The sequence below is a fragment of the Bubalus kerabau genome, chromosome 10 (genome assembly GCF_029407905.1).
Source record: "Bubalus kerabau isolate K-KA32 ecotype Philippines breed swamp buffalo chromosome 10, PCC_UOA_SB_1v2, whole genome shotgun sequence".
NCBI lineage: Eukaryota > Metazoa > Chordata > Mammalia > Artiodactyla > Bovidae > Bubalus > Bubalus kerabau.
This window is the reverse complement of record NC_073633.1, coordinates 65,248,111-65,265,796: the sequence shown is the minus strand read 5'-3', so window position 1 is coordinate 65,265,796 and position 17,686 is coordinate 65,248,111. Positions and strand designations below refer to the sequence as shown.

The 17,686-nt window shown below is 36.0% G+C and overlaps 1 protein-coding gene across 13 annotated transcripts in view; it reads right to left on the bottom strand.

Moving 5' to 3' along the window:
• Positions 1-17,686, bottom strand: part of ATP8B4 (ATPase phospholipid transporting 8B4 (putative)) — a 345,053-nt gene that overhangs the window by 84,910 nt on the left and 242,457 nt on the right. For all 13 annotated transcript variants that reach the window (XM_055538002.1, XM_055538000.1, XM_055537998.1 and 10 more), the window contains 3 exons: positions 15,985-16,193; positions 11,749-11,792; positions 6,337-6,502 (listed from right to left, as the gene is read on the bottom strand). In XM_055538002.1, coding sequence (XP_055393977.1) covers positions 6,337-6,502; positions 11,749-11,792; positions 15,985-16,193 — 419 coding nt within the window. The remainder of the gene's footprint in view (positions 1-6,336; positions 6,503-11,748; positions 11,793-15,984; positions 16,194-17,686) is intronic.

Here is a 17,686-nt window from a genome sequence, read left to right as displayed (position 1 = left end):
TATATATGTATATATAACCGAGTCACTTCACTGTATAGCAGAAGTTAAACACAATATTTTAAATTAACTATACTTCAGAAAAAAAAATTTTTTAAAGAATGGGATGAAATTAAGTTGTTTTCAAAGCTTTTGAGAGTTTATTACCAGTAGGCTCCTGCCTAAAAGAAATTCTAAAGAATACATTTTTGACCAGCAGAAGCTCAGTGATTGGACAGCATTAAAGAGCATAGAAATAAGTAAATATATAAGTAAATCTAAGTAAACTGACTGTAAAAACCATAAAAATAACCTCTTGAGAGACTGAAAAAGAAAATATGAGACAAAAATACTATATAAATCAGGACAGGGTGTATTAGTATTGAAGTGTTTTAATGTCCTTATTTTGTTCACAAAGGCTTAGGCTATGTTGAGTCAATTATGCTAAAAGTTCTAGGCTATTAACTAAGAATACAAATAAGAGTATATTATTTTCAAGGCAGTAGAAATAAAATTGAACTAAATCTATAAGACTGGAAGAGGCAGACAAATGATAGGGTAAATATAAAATACAAAGTAAGATGGTAGAAAGACATCTATCAGTAACTACAGTAATTATGTATTAAATTGTTGCTGTTGTTGTTTAGTCACTAAATTGTATCTGACTCTTCTGTAACCTCATGGACTGTAGCCCAGCCGGCTCCTCTGCTCATGGGATTTCTGAGGCAAGAATGCTGGAGTGGTTTGCCCGTTTTCTTCTCCAAGCCCAGTGATCAAACCTGTGTCTCCTGCATTGGCAGGAGGACTCTTTACCACTGAACCATAGGGAAGTCCATATATTAAATACTTAGAACCTAAACATATTGATAATCAACAATGGGTAATTAGCTAAATGTTCTATTTAAGATTTGGTTTAGTTAAACTAGATATTCTTTTAAATATCAAAAATTTTGCCATTTAAAAGAGATGTGTCTAGAACATTAAAAAAAAAGAATGGCAGGAAAGAGTATGGAAAGCTGAACAGTGCAAATACTAACAAGAGGGAAACATCAATAACTATACTGGATCAGACAAAATAAACATCTATAACTATACTAACATCAGACAAAATAAACATTAAGGCAAACGTGTTACTAGAGATAAAAAGAGTAAATATATATTGATAGATGTTTTCATTTAAAAAAAATTTAACTCTAAACTAGTATCTAATAATGTGATCTTAAATATACAAACATTAGCAAAACAAAGTAGAATTCATGAATACACAATTACAGTGCATCTAACTATGCTTGTGGCTTCCCTTGTGGCTCAGCTGGTAAAGAATCTGCCTGTAATGCAGGAGACCTGGGTTTGATCCCTCGGTTCGGAAGATCCCCTGGAGAAGGGAAAAGCTCCCCACTCCAGTATTCTGGCCTGGAGAATTCGCAGAGAGTCAGACACGACCAAGTGACTTTCACTTTCACTATACCATAGTGCTTTAAATACATTCTCACTAATCAAGAAATCAAGTAATCAAAAGAATCCAGAGAGGGAGAAGATTAAACAATACAATTAACACACAGTATCTAGCAGATATATTAAGAACCCCATTTTCAATAACTGGATAATGCACATTTATTTCAAGCACACACAAAACACAGAAACTGAATACATCTCAAGCCATAAAGCAAGCCTCGACAAATTTTAAAGAACTGATTTTAAGGCAATAAGAAAAATTTTCTAAATTTTTTATCTCTTTAATTGACATCTACCTAATAGAAAAAAACTTGTATTGAAGCCTTTGTACCTTCCACTTCTCTGCTTCTGAAATTCCTGGCAAAGGGAATGAGAATATCAACTTTCCCAAATGTCTCCATGAAACAAAGAGCACTCACTTAAAATAAAAGCAATACCCTCAGCTATAAATTATATAGTCATGTAGTTTTATGTTCATCAGATTTGGGTTCTGTTCTTTATCATAACTAACATTTATGTAAGTAAGGTTTATATTTTCCAGTGCTCTTGAACATACATGGATTTAAGTCATCTATCCTATAATTAGAGCTTTAAAAGGAGAAAAAAATGTAATTTCCCCTTATTTAGTATTGTAATCCTTCACCGAGAATTTGAAATCTCATAGGAAAAAACTGAAATAGTTGAAATGATACACACATTTACTTCTCTTCACTTCAAAATGCTTTTATATGGCAGAAGAGATTAGTCCATATCCACGAGAACAGGTACAACTTAATAATACTAAAATGTTAGTAAGAATGTAAAGGTACTAGAATTCTCATATACTGACAGTAGGAATGTAAAATGATACTCCATTTTTGGAAAATAGTTGAGCAGTTTCTTAAACACACCTATGCTATGATCGGGCAATTTCCATTCCTAAGTATTTACGAAAAACAAATTTGTTAACTTTTTTAAAGACATAAAAATATTTATGGCAGCTTTACTCATAATAATCCAAAGCTAGAAATAATCTAAATGTCTGAACAGAGGGCTGGGGAAGAATAAAAGTGGTAAACATATTCATACAGTGAAATGTTACTCAAATTTAAAAAAATGAACTACTGATTGATATGACAACATGGATGAATGACAAAAACATTACATTGTATGAAAGAAGCCAGACACAAAAGAATACATATTGTATGATTCCATTTATATGAAGTATTACTATAAGAACAGGCAAAACTCATCTTTGATGATAAAAATCAGGATAGTGGTTGCTTGGGCAGTGGCTGGTGATGTGGACTAGAAAGGAACATGAGTAACCTTTCTTGAATGATGGAAAATATTAATACTTTGATCGGGGAGGTGGTTACATGGGTGTATATAATGGTCAAAATTCATTAAGCAATACACTTAAGATCTGTGTTTTATTGCATTTAATTATATCACAACAGACATAATGGACTTTTGGGCACAGTGAGGGAGGGAGAGGGTGGAACGAAGAGAGTAGCATTGAAAATACACATTACCATATGTAGAATTAGATAGCTGGTAAAAATTTGCTATGTGATGCAAGGAGCTCAAATCAGGTGCTCTGTGACAACCTGGAGGGGTGGGAAGGGGTGGGAGGGAGGCTTATAAGGGAGGCAACATATGTTTCCTCATGGCTGATTTGTATTGAGGTATGGTAGAGACCAACACAATATTGTAGGGCAATTATCCTCCAATTAAAAATTAATTTAAATATTAAAATATCACAATATGAAAAAATTGTAGTGATACCATAAAAGAGGAATGAATATTTTCAGTGAACCAGAAACTTGAGAAATGTAAAATATAAAAAGTAGATTTGATAAATGAATAAATAAGAAAGGAGAAAAACTCAGTTCAAAGAATTTGAAAAAGAAAATTAATACAGAGTTAAAAGCAATGCCCAAAGTTTCTCCAAATCAGAATCAACAAAAGAGAAGAGCAGAAGTGATCTTGGGGGCACCAGAAATAAAATGAGTTGAAGAATTCCACTCAAGCTTGCCAGGACCACTTCGGCTCCTCCTCCTGCCAGCTTACTTCCAACAACAGGCTACAGTGATATTTGCCTCAAGATGAAACCTTGAAAATGTTCTTTTACACTGAGTACACAATCCACCTAAGGAACCTTTTATGGTTTTCATGCTGGGGCTGGAGACTAAAGCTGAAAACAGCCAGAAATAGCTTTAGAATCCCATAAGGATAAGAGAAATTAATTAACAAAAGAAAGGGAGTCCATGACTGTGATACTTTCTTTTAGGCCAGACCTTAAGTACAACTTTCTCTGAAATGAGAGTTCTGCACCATTGCAACGGAAAGAATAAAATACTTAGGAATATATCTACCTAAAGAAACTAAAGACCTATATATAGAAAACTATAAAACACTGGTGAAAGAAATCAAAGAGGACACTAACAGATGGAGAAATATACCATGCTCATGGATTGGAAGAATCAATATAGTGAAAATGAGTATACTACCCAAAGCAATCTATAGATTCAATGCAATCCCTATCAAGCTACCAACAGCATTCTTCACAGAGCTAGAACAAATAATTTCACAATTTGTATGGAAATACAAAACACCTCGAATAGCCAAAGCGATCTTGAGAAAGAAGAATGGAACTGGAGGAATCAACCTACCTGACTTCAGGCTCTAATACAAAGCCACAGTTATCAAGACAGTATGGTACTGGCACAAAGACAGAAATATAGATCAATGGAACAAAATAGAAAGCCCAGAGATAAATCCACGCACCTATGGACACCTTATCTTTGACAAAGGAGGCAAGAATATACAATGGATTAAAGACAATCTCTTTAACAAGTGGTGCTGGGAAATCTGGTCAACCACTTGTAAAAGAATGAAACTAGAACACTTTCTAACACCATACACAAAAATAAACTCAAAATGGATTAAAGATCTCAACGTAAGACCAGAAACTATAAAACTCCTAGAGAAGAACATAGGCAAAACACTCTGACATACATCACAGCAGGATCCTCTATGACCCACCTCCAAGAATATTGGAAATAAAAGCAAAAATAAACAAATGGGACCTAATTAACCTTAAAAGCTTCTGCACATCAAAGGAAACTATTAGCAAGGTGAAAAGACAGCCTTCAGAATGGGAGAAGATAATAGCAAATGAAGCACCTGACAAACAACTAATCTCGAGAATATACAAGCAACTCCTACAGCTCAACTCCAGAAAAATAAATGACCCAATCAAAAAATGGGCCAAAGAACTAAACATACATTTCTCCAAAGAAGACATACAGATGCTAACAAACACATGAAAAGATGCTCAACATCACTCATTATCAGAGAAATGCAAATCAAAACCACTATGAGGTACCATTTCACACCAGTCAGAATGGCTGCGATCCAAAAGTCTACAAGTAATAAATGCTGGAGAGGGTGTGGAGAAAAGGGAACCCTCTTACACTGTTGGTGGGAATGCAAACTAGTACAGCCACTATGGAGAACAGTGTGGAGATTCCTTAAAAAACTGGAAATAGAACTGCCTTATGATCCAGCAATCCCCCTGCTGGGCATACACACTGAGGAAACCAGAAGGGAAAGAGACACGAGTACCCCAATGTTCATCGCAGCATTGTTTATAATAGCCAGGACATGGAAGCAACCTAGATGTCCATCAGCAGATGAATGGATAAGCAAGCTGTGGTACATATACACAATGAAGTATTACTCAGCCATTAAAAAGAATACATTTGAATCAGTTCTAATGAGGTGGATGAAACTGGAGCCTATTATACAGAGTGAAGTAAGCCAGAAAGAAAAACACCAATACAGTATACTAACGCATATATATGGAATTTAGAAAGGTGGTAACAATAACCCTGTGTATGAGACAGCAAAAGAGACACTGATGTATAGAACAGTCTTATGGACTCTGTGAGAGAGGGAGAGGGTAGGAAGATTTGGGAGAATGGCATTGAAACATGTAAAATATCATGTATGAAATGAGTTGCCAGTCCAGGTTCGATGCACAATACTGGATGCTTGGGGCTGGTGCACTGGGACGACCCAGAGGGATGGAATGGGGAGGGAGGAGGGAGGAGGGTTCGGGATGGGGAACACATGTATACCTGTGGCGGATTCATTTTGATATTTGGCAAAACTAATACAATTATGTAAAGTTTAAAAATAAAATAAAATTAAAAAAAAAAATGAGAGTTCTGACACAGAATCCTAGCACTAGATTTGAAAAAATAAGTTAAGCCCAGGTATCATATGAACTCCAGGAAGCAGGAAACTCCATGCCCAGAAGACGAGCAATATTTTGTGACTCTCCCCAACAATTTTGGGAGACAGGCCGCTATCAGAACCTATATTCACCAAGAGGCAAACTGGGATGCTCAAACACAAATAAGAACAGGCAATAACAAACAGTAAGACGTTTGAGAACAACATGAAAGTTAGACACAGAACTCTAAAACAACATTTCATAAAATGAAACAGCAGACAGCTATTAAAATAGAACTTAAAAAATGAAATAAACGAAGGTAGAGATAAAAAAAAATTTACTTAAAGGCACTGTGATATCCTCAGATAAAAATGTCATTATTGGCATTAGTATTACAAAGATAAGTATTGCTGTATGCAAATACGGTATTCAGTCAAAAAAAAATATCCCTTTTAACTGGCTTATCTAGGCCCTCATCTTTTTACAGTTCCTAATTTTTTCTTTTAAGTCTCTCCATACTTATAGAAAACATTCAGTATACAAATAAATACAAAGAAAAGCTAGTAATAGGTAAAGCCCTTGTGCAATGCTGTATTTTGGATTAGAAAATCCTTCCAATTCCAAACATTTCAATGAAAATATATCTATTTAAAAAACAAGACTCAGACACACTTTGCACTTACCTGCACTATTTTCCTCTGACATTACAGTGTGGCAGAGTGCAAGTAACCTAAGGAATTCATGCACTTTGGGATCACCCAGTTCAATGGATTCCATCAAATGGTGGTCAAAAAATTGAAATGTTCTCTCTGCTTGAGGGCTGACTGAGAAACCCACAGTCTCTTTTTTCTGTAGGAGAGAAACAACAACAAAACTGTAGACTTCATTCCAACAAAAGTCTTTTAAAATTCAAAAACACTTCCTCTAAGTATTTTTAGAGTTTGTATGACTTTTCAGCCTCCAAAGCCTGGCACTAAAATGGCTTTCTGTTTCCTCATTACTGTTAAATATCATCTTCTCATTTCAGAGCCATGTAAGCCTTCATTACCAGAGCAATAAACCTTCCAAAAGCATATGGGGAAGAAAAAAATCCAATGACTGTACAAATTCTCAAATATTTACTTCAACTCCTAAATACAAAGAAGCCCTAAAAATTAAAAGTTGCTTTCAAAACCTACTTGATGGAAAAACTTGACCTGACTTGAACTCATTTTGGCAGCAATATCTGACCTGGAATAGTATGTGCATAATTATAGACTTTTTAAAGTATCAGTTCAGTTCAGTTGCTCAGTCATGTCCGACTCTTTGCGACCCCATGAATCGCAGCACGCCAGGCCTCCCTGTCCATCACCAACTCCTGGAGTTCACACAGACTCACGTGCATCGAGTCAGTGATGCCATCCAGCCATCTTATCCTCTGTCGTCCCTTCTCCTTCTGCCCCCAATCCCTCCCAGCATCAGAGTCTTTTCCAATGAGTCAACTCTTCAAATGAGGTGGCCAAAGTACTGGAGTTTCAGCTTTAGCATCATTCCATCCAAAGAAATGCCAGGGCTGATCTCCTTCAGAATGGACTGGTTGGATCTCCTTGCAGTCCAAGGGACTCTCAAGAGTCTTCTCCAACACCACAGTTCAAAAGCATCAATACTTCAGCACTCAGCCTTCTTCACAGTCCAACTCTCACATCCATCCATGACCACAGGAAGAACCATAGCTTGACTAGACGAACCTTACTTAGCATGAATTAACATTTCAAGATATAAAAATATTAATGTGTTTGATTACAGAGTACTTCTCTGATCTAACTAAAGTAACTGCAAAATATTATGACAGAATTAAAATCAGGATCTTGAGATATTTGTACTCACACATTCACTGCAGCATAATTCACAATAGCCAAAAGGTAGAAACAACATTGGAGAAAACAATGGCACCCCACTCCAGAACTCTTGCCTGGAAAATCCCACGGACAGAGGAGCCTGGTAGGCTTCAGTCCATGGGGTCACTAAGAGTCGGACACGACTAAGGGACTTCACTTTCATTTTTCACTTTCATGCATTGGAGAAGGAAATGGCAGCCCATTCCAGTGTTCTTGCCTGGAGAAACCCAGGGACAGAAGAGCCTGGTGGGCTGCAGTCTATGGGGTTGCACAGAGTCAGACGCGACTGAAGCGACTTAGCAGCAGCAGCAGCAGAAACAACATAGGGCTTCCCTAGTGGTTCAGATGATAAAGAATCTGCCTGCAATGCAGGAGACCTGGGTTTGATCCCTGGGTTGGAAAGATCCCCTGGAGAAGGGAATGGCTACCCACTCCAGTATTCTTGCCTGGAGAATTCCATGGACAGAGGAGCCTGACAGGGTACAGTCCATGGGGGCCACAAAGAGTCAGACATGACTAAGTGACTAACACTTTCACTTCACTTCAGAAACAAAAATAAAACATCCATCAAATGATGAATAAAGAATATGTGGTTTTATATATTTATATATACACACACACACACACACATAAAAAAGGAACCTTGTCTTTATGCTGCAACATGAATGAACCTTGAGGGCATTACATTAAAAGAAATAAATCACTCACAAAAGAATAAATATTGCATAATTCTATTTATGTAAGATATCTAACGTAGTAAAATTCACAGAAACTGAGTGTAAAACAGTAGTTTCCAAGACTAAAAGAATGGGGAAGTGGGGCATTGCAGTTCAATGAGAAATTACAGTTTCAGATGTACAAGGTGAAAAAGTTCTAGAGATCTGCAGTACACACTGTGCTCATATTAGTTTACTGTCCACTTCAAAATTTGTTGATCACAAAAATGAAAGAAATAGGATTAAAGATAGAACAAAACAGAAGATAATATTAATAAGATCTCTGTTAATTCACTGACTGATGAAAAGCATAAAATGTACTACTAATTTTTAAAAGTTTATTACTCGAAGGACTAGATGTGTGATAAGGTCTTTGCAAGAACAACCGATGAGAAAATGCTTTTCAAATACACTTTGTCTTGGAGACTGCAAAATAATATTTTAAATATAATACTTAATATATCCAAGTACATGAGAATACATACCAGTATACAAGGTAGTCCATTAGCTGTGTTTATTTCAGAATCATCGAGACTTACTTTAATCAAAGATTGTTTTGTTCATGTAAGAAAATTTAAAAACAACTACCCAATAGGAGAAAAAATTGATCAACTCACTAGTATGAAGTAAAATACACACTGGCCTTAGACTTTCCTAAACCCCCTTCCCCTGACACCCAGGGAAGAAACCATGACTCATAAAGATTACAGCCTGTCAGACTAGAAAAATAAATAGAAGGAATATAAATTGGAAAAGAAGTAAAACTGTCACTGTTTGTAGATGACATGATCTGTACATACAAAGTCCTAAAGATGCTACCAGAAAACTACTGCTGCTACTGCTGCTGAGTCGCTTCAGTCGTGTCCGACTCTGTGTGACCCCATAGACAGCAGCCCACCAGGCTCTCCCATCCCTGGGATTCTCCAGGCAAGAACACCGGAGTGGGTTTCCATTTCCTTCTCCAATGCATGAAAAGTGAAGAGTGAAAGTGAAGTCACTCAGTCATGTCTGACTCTTAGCGACCCCATGGACTGCAGCCTACCAGGCTCCTGTGTCCATGGGATTTTCCAGGCAAGAGTACTGGAGTGGGGTGCCATTGCCTTCTCCAAGAGAAAACTACTAGAGCTAATCAATGAATTTAGTAATGTCATTCAATGATTAAGTTAACAGATAATTCTGAACTGCTATTTCTCATGAACCCTTCTTGAAACTGGAGGATACACTTCAGCCAAATAAAAGATAACTGGAAAAACAGTGGGAAAGGGAAAAGTAGTTAGTGGTAAGTACTGAATCTTATTACCTGAAGAACTAAATATAAAAGAAACAGATTAGTATTATAAAACAAAATGTATATGCTATATACATTGACTACATAGAAAAACTGCTTAAAAATTAGAAGCTCCTGATGTCCTCATTTTAGTATTTGAAGGTCAGAAGATACCATTTAAAAACTCAAATCAACTAAGAGAAATCTATGTACACTTAAGATTAAGAAGCATCATTAATAAAAATAGTAGGAAAATATGAAGGAAAGAAAGATAAACATCATAATTTTACCATTTTTCATATTAGGAAATTGATAGATACTCCTTACAAAAAAAGAATTAAGAGTATTATACAAACTTTTGAAAGTATACAGTGGAGAAACAATGAAATATTTTCCCAAATACTGTAAGAGAAGCAAGCACATAGTCTGTAGAATCCATATAGAGAATTATTAAAAAATTATAAAATATAATCTAAAATATTTAATAGATCCAATGTAATGGCCCTAACTCACTTACTAAAAAAATTGCACATAAAGTAAAAGCCAATCCTATGCTATACGTTCTTAAGAGACATATCTAAAACAAAGTTATTCAGGAATATTGAAAAAAATGTGGGCAAATGCAAATCAAAAGTTAACCAGGAGACATGATCTTAATATCAAGTAAGGTTGCATCCAGGACAAGGAGAATTAAATGAATCAAAGAAGAGCAAATTCATGATAAAAATATAACTACTATGAACATCAATGCACCTCACAAGAGCATCAATACTCATAAAATGAAGACTTCAGGCTATAAAGGAGAGCAAGAGAGAGAGAGAGAGAGAAATTATCAAAATGCTTTTATTAATCTCTTTAATCCAAACAAATAACATAGATAAAAAATGAGATAGAAGACCTAAATAATATAATTATTAAGGTACAATTAAATGACAATACAGCTAATTTTATACCTTGAAGACAGAAAATACATAAACTTTCATTTTAAGGACCCTGGAACACTGACAACAATTGATCATATTAAGGCACAAAGAAAACCTGAATAAATGCCCCAAAGTAGAAATACAAATCTATTCTTTTATTAAAAATATTATAAGGCAGGAGTGAGGCCCAACCTCTTCGAAATGTTTAGTTCTTCTCATGGTTCAGTTTGGATATTCAAACTGATATAACAAAAATAAAGATATTACAGGCCAAAATCCATGTAATAAAACTAAAGCAGTGTTCAAAGGGAAATTAATAACCACAAATTCTTGTACAAAAAAGGGAGAGAACAATTTTTTTTATTTTATTGAAGTACAGTTGATTTACAATGTTGTGCTTAATTTCTCCTATACAGCAAAGTGACTTTTTAAATAGTCTTGTCAAAATTCAAAAACTTTGACTGTGCTAGTGAATGTAGGAGAAAGCAGACACTCTTGTACATTGCTTGTGACAGGGTAAATTGGTGGATAAATGTATACATATAACTGATTCACTTTGCTATATAGCAGAAACTAATACAACATTGTAAATCAACTATATTCCAACAAAAATTAATTAAAAAAATAAAAAAATTGATAAAACATTGTGTTGGTGAGGGTAGGAGAAAGCAGGCATTCTTATACATTGCTTGTGATAGGGTAAATTAGTGCAAATTCTAAAAAGGGCAATTTGGAAATATTGATCAAATTAAAAATGCACATACATTTTGACTTAGCAATCCCATTTCTAGAAATGGAACTTGTTTAAAAGTATAGGATCCATGTGATATAACATGTATACATGGTTACTTTTGTTGCATTTCCTTTACAAGCAAAATGTTGAAAATATTATGAATGTCCATTTCTACCTCCTTACATGATTTAAGAAACATCAATATAATAAACTATTATTCACCATTAAAAGAATTAGGGAGCCCTTTTTTTCCCACTGATATAGAAAGATCTTGATCACTGCTAAGGAAGAAAGTTAAGCACAATAAGTATAGTTCACTACCACCTATGTAAAAAATTGAGAAATATATTTCATTGTATATAATAAATATCTCTAACAGAGGGGGAAAAAAGACAGTGAACTCTGTGATTGGGAAACCTGGATAAGAAGGAAGTTTGAACCATATGAATTTTTTTTTAAGTTACATATTAAGTATCTAATCTGGTCATAGTGGAAATTAGGCTTCTAGGAACTCATCATTTTTTAAAAGCATGTACAATTTGAAATTAAAAGTAAGAATGAATTTAATCACCTCCACACCTTAGTCATGTCAGTCTTCTGACCCAGGTCATCATGCACTTCACCTGCCAAAACCAAAACTGAGAATTAAAAATAGATGAAATTGAAACTAGATTTACACATTTAGTTTGAAGATATATACTTGTTTATTAAAGCACCACTACTAGATGAATTATGAGTTCAAACTTAAACAGTAACACTAGACATGGCAGTTAACACAGAAAGATATTCATTTGCCCAAAACAGAACTAAAATCAGTACATATTAATACAAAATAAGTCATAATTCTGTTTTTCTGTAAATTTTATCATTCTGTTGTTACATTATCTATGATGTTTGCACAAGGCAAGTTTTTGTTTTTCACTTTGTACACACTGTTGGGGAATCCAAAATGGTATGCAAGACAGACCAACTGTCATCAGTGCTATAGCGTGGTGAGTACATCTTTGTCTATATTGGTCTAGGCCAGACACATCTTTAATATCTGTAATGGCAAGGTCAAATTAGCATGTAAACATTAAACAACTGTCAGAGCCTTCTGTAGTCAGAGAACATAGCCACCCAACTATTCTTAACATAAAGCCAATACGTACTTATTACAAATATATTGGAAAATACAGGGATTTTTAAAACAGAAATGAAAATTTAAAAAAAAATTTTTTTCATTCCTGTTTTATGGATGACAGAACTGAAGAACAGAATATAAAGTGACATGTGAAAGTCACTCAGTTGCATCCAACTCTGTGCGACCCCATGGACTATACAGCCCATGGAATTCTCCAGGCCAGAATACTGGAGTGGGAAATAATTCCCTTCTCCAGGGGCACCTCTCAACCCAGGGATCAAGCCCTGATCTCCCACAGGATTCAACTAAGACTAAAAAGTCAGCATAGTATAGTAGTACTGTTAGTCACTCAGTGGTGTATGACTATTTGTGATGCTGTGGACTATAGCCCAACAGGCTGCTCTGTTCATGGAATTCTCCAGGCAAGAATACTGGAGTGGGTTGTCATTCCCTTCTTCAGGGGATCTTCCGAACCCAGGGATTGAACCCAAGTCTCCTGCATAAAGGCAGATTCTTTATCCTCCGAGCCACCAGGGAAGCCCATAGTAGGTTTTTAATTCAAATCTCTCTCTTTTCACTATTCAATACAAACATGCATGCTAAGTCGCTTCAGTTACGTGCAACTCTTTGGACCATAGCCTGACAGGCTTTTTTGCCCAGGGGACTCTCCAGACAAGAACCACAGGAGTGGGTTGCCATGCCCTCCTGAAAGGGATTTTCCCAACCCAGGGATTGAAATGGCATCTCTTACATCTCCTGCAGGTTCTTTGCCACTAACACTACCTGAGAAGCCCCTCACCATACAAGAGTATGACCCAAAAAAGCACTCATAAAGAGTTACTGGTGGTTTTTCTGGGGCTCAGGTATAAATCTAGAATACAGTGAGGCTGCTATATGGGAGGAATCCCTGAGCTAGTGAATGAACCTCACCCAGCACCTGGAATTTAAATACCAAACTCACCACAGTTATATTCTAGTCATTACCCCCTATGCTATAACTCTGATAAATGATAAAAGCAAACAAACTGCCTTTGTGTAAAATGGTGTTCTCAAAGAAAGCCTCTTCATAAGGCTGGTGATGAAGCAAAGAAAAACTGAAGTCTAAGAAAATGATAGATCTGAGAAAGAAAACAGAGCTTTAGGCAAATAAGAATGGACTATAAAAATTTCCCAAGGCCTGGATCTAGGGCATAAACAAGGCCAACTGTATGGGGGGAAAATGATTCTGGAGCAATCTATGAGTTCTTTAGTAAGAATATATTTTACTGACATTATAAATTGGAACAGCTTTACAAATTAAAGGTCTAAAGGGGTTGTTAAATCTTTCAGTTACTTTCCTGCCTTTTATGAGGGAAATTACAAGCTCTCAAAGATCATGGCATCTGGTCTCATCACTTCATGGGAAATAAATGGGGAAACAGTGGAAACAGTGTCAGACTTTATTTTGGGGGGCTCCAAAATCACTGCAGATGGTGATAGCAGCCATGAAATAAAAAGACGCTTACTCCTTGGAAGCAAAGTTATGACCAACCTAGATAGCATATTGAAAAGCAGAGATATTACTTTGCCAACAAAGGTCCATCTAGTCAAGGCTATGGTTTTTCCAGTGGTCATGTATGGATGTGAGAGTTGGACTGTGAAGAAAGCTGAGCGCAGAATTGATGCTTTTGAACTGTGGTGCTGGAGAAGACTCTTTCAAGTCCCTTGGACTGCAAGGAGATCCAACCAGTCCATCCTAAAGGAGACCAGTCCTGGGTGTTCACTGGAAGGACTGATGCTGAGGCTGAAACTCCAATACTTTGGCCACCTCATGCGAAGAGTTGACTCATTGGAAAAGACCCTGATGCTGGGAGGGATTTGGGGCAGGAGGAGGAGACGACAGAGGATGAGATGGCTGGATGGCATCACCGACTCAATACACATTAGTTTGGGTGAACTCCAGGAGTTGGTGATGGACAGGGAGGCCTGGCGTGCTGTGATTCATGGGGTCACAAAGAGTTGGACATGACTGAGCAACTGAACTGAACTGAATATCATAGGATTTGTAAATTTGGAGATTTGCAAAGATCTTGGGATATATATATTGTGAAAATCCAGGGACTTTTCTAATAACAGCCCCTGTGACAAACATCAGCTCAGTTCAGTTGCTCAGTCATGTCCGACTCTTTGAGACCCCATGTATTGCAGCACGCCAGGCCTCCCTGTCCATCACCAACTCCCAGAGTTCACTCAAACTCATGTCCATCAAGTCAGTGACGCCATCCAGCCATCTCATCCTCTGTTGTCCCCTTCTCCTCCTGCCCTTAATCCCTCCCAGCATCAGAGTCTTTTCCAATGAGTGAACTCTTCGCATCAGGTGGCCAAAGTATTGGAGTTTCAGCTTTAGCATCAGTGACAAACATATCTTCAAATAAATCTTGGTCCCCATGTCTTAAAGTTTCCTTAGGATAATTTCCTAGAAGTGATATTGTTTCTATTATATTACCAATAAGTGCCATGGCAAAAGAATACAAAAGGCCTACAAAATTCAAAATGACTCCAATACTCCAACAAAATTTTTTTCATTTAAACTGCTCCTGGGTTGTATTTATCAAAAGCATCTGAAAATAATATCAAAAGAAAAAATTTTAAGAAAAGGTTCTATTTTATTTAGCATCTTCATAATATTAATAGTGATGTAAGAAAAACGCACAATGTAACTGAGGCCGTGTGGAAGTCCAGGTTGAATATTATCTGGTCTACTACCAGAGAAAGGTGGGGTAGGTGTGGACAGAAGAGAAGTGAGGAAACCATGGCAACCAGGGGTTATGGGGAGTGGAATAGCAGACGGAGGTCAAAAGACAGGAGAGTATGAAAATCAACTTATATTTCTCAGTTTTGCTCAGGATCAAATCTTACTTTAAAATATTTGGCAATGTGTGAAGTTTCCCATTAAGAGACAAAGGAAAGGTTTCTCTCTCTCTCTTGGATTTTCTTTACTTCCCGAGATTTTTGCACTGAGAAACTGGACACTCGAGTTCAGTGAAGTGATACTGGGAATCCAGAGGAACCTGACAGGAGCCCTCCGGAGAGCTTCCAAGCTCTCAGAAGGAACTGTCTGCTAACTGGCCTAAGTCAGGGTGACAAGGGTCACATGTAACTAACTAGAAAGGCTGAAAATCCCCAACAGAGCAGGTATCCTAACAAAAGCATACAAATAGGAACTCAATATTGATGAAACAGCTTGTCTGACCACTAAAGGTAACCCTGTGCAGTGTGAATTTTCAGGAATGAGTCATAAATTCTTATAAACACAGACACTAACATCAATTGAGGGCTGTTAAGAAGCAAGTATAAAATACTGCTTTCACTGAGATAAATCAGGCTCTGAAGAACTCCTCCTCCCTGGAATATGAGTCTATTAAGCACCACAGATCACACAGTTTGAGCAACAAAAGGAAGCTTGGACAGTATCTAAACTAACCCTCATGGGGTTACATGAATGGTAACAGATCCAAAGCTTTATCTGAATTATTCAACATTCACCCAATAAATATTTAGCAAGTGTTTATTATGTGCCGACCACTCTGGTGGATGCTGGTGGTCTCCATATTAATAAGAAAGCCAGAGACTTTTTTATTTAAAAAAAATAGGGTTTCTTAATTTTTTTAGGACTGTTAACAATAACAACAAAAAGGAAAGGTTTCTCTTACCATAGATTCTCCCATTAATGGAACATTTTTTAAAAGTCATGATGTTTTGAGTGAGGGTACCCGTCTTGTCAGAGAAAACATATTCAATCTGGCCTAGTTCCTCATTGAGAGTGGTCGTTCGTGCTTCAGCAGGTGTTGCCTTCCTGGAGTAATACATCTTCCGATCCCAGTTTATAAAATAACTGTGTCCCAGACGAATTACTTCCACACTTTCATCCATTTAAATGGAAAAAAGAGAGAAATACTCCATCAATCTCAGAACATAAAAAGCTTTACCAAAGCAAGAAGTCTGCTAATGTCTTCAGAGTTTAGAAGAAAATGTGAATGCTCTGTTTCAAGGTCCTAGTCATCTTCCGAGACATGTCAGCAGAAAATGTTCAAAGACATTTCCTTGTAGCACCTTGAAACAATGGGCTGACTTGGCATAAAGCCTTCAGGAAAGTTCCATGCTTCTCTATTTACATTAAACAGGCCCAGGCCCAGTGGAGATTTCTTGTGTAGCCTACCAGTTATTTGATGTGGCTTCATTTTACCAAAAGAGGTAAAAAGGAGTCCCTCCATGAAGCACTAAGCGAACCATAGTAGATATTGAGTAAAAACAGGGTGTATTGTCATATTACTTTGTCCATTTACCAGAAAAAGAGCATTGTCTTGTGATCTAGTGGTGATTTATGACTTTCCAGTTCCAGAAGTGGAATTTCTAAAGCCAAGAGTATAATATTTTTCAGTCTTTGTCATATACAAGGCCAGATCAACTTTCAAAAAAATTACAACAATGTAAGTTTCTACCATTAGATTATTGAAAATTATCTTTTAGTCTATGCCAAGTCAAATGGCATCTTATTACTGTTTATTGAATTTCTTTTCTTATCAATGAATTGAATATCTGTTTCAAGTTTTATTGGCCAGTTGTATGCCTTCCTGGAATTATCTAATTCCATTACCTTCCAAGTTCATCTTTCCTATTCAGGTATTAGTGTATTTCTTATTGATTTATATATATGGAATATATATCTATATACATTATATCAATATGATACACAGTTTATCATTCATCTTTTAATTCTGTTTCCACTATTTTTGACACAAAGAACTTCTCCCTTTTTAATCAATCAAATTTATCAATGGTTTATAGTTTCTGCTTATAGCTTCTTTGGGGGAATTTTTGCTTAGATAAGCCTTCCCTGTGGCAAGATTTTATATATATATATATATATATACACACAGATATCTATACTTTTCTCCAAGTTCTTTAATTTTTTCCACATTTAATTCTTTCTTGCAATTAGAATTTTCTGAAGTATGACATGCATATGAGAAGCTAATTTCAATTTTTACCAAATGTATTCATCACTATTTGTTGAACAATGAATCCTTTCCCCTATTGTGTTAAGATGACTCCATGTCACATAAAGATTACTTCCTAACTAGATTCTGTTTCAGGTATTTCAATTTTGTTCCTTAATGTGTGATTCAATTTATCTCATGTTTTCATTATTGCAGCTTCATAAAATTTGGCATATGAGGTAAGAAAATCTTCATTCTCTTCTTTTAAAAAAATTCTTACCTGTAATCACTAATTTATACCTCTTGATAAAATTAATGTGTTCATCAAATAAACTTTAGAATCACTGTATCAACTTTCTCATAAAACTTACTTGAGATTTTATTAAAGTTATATTAAACTCAATTATTTGAAAAG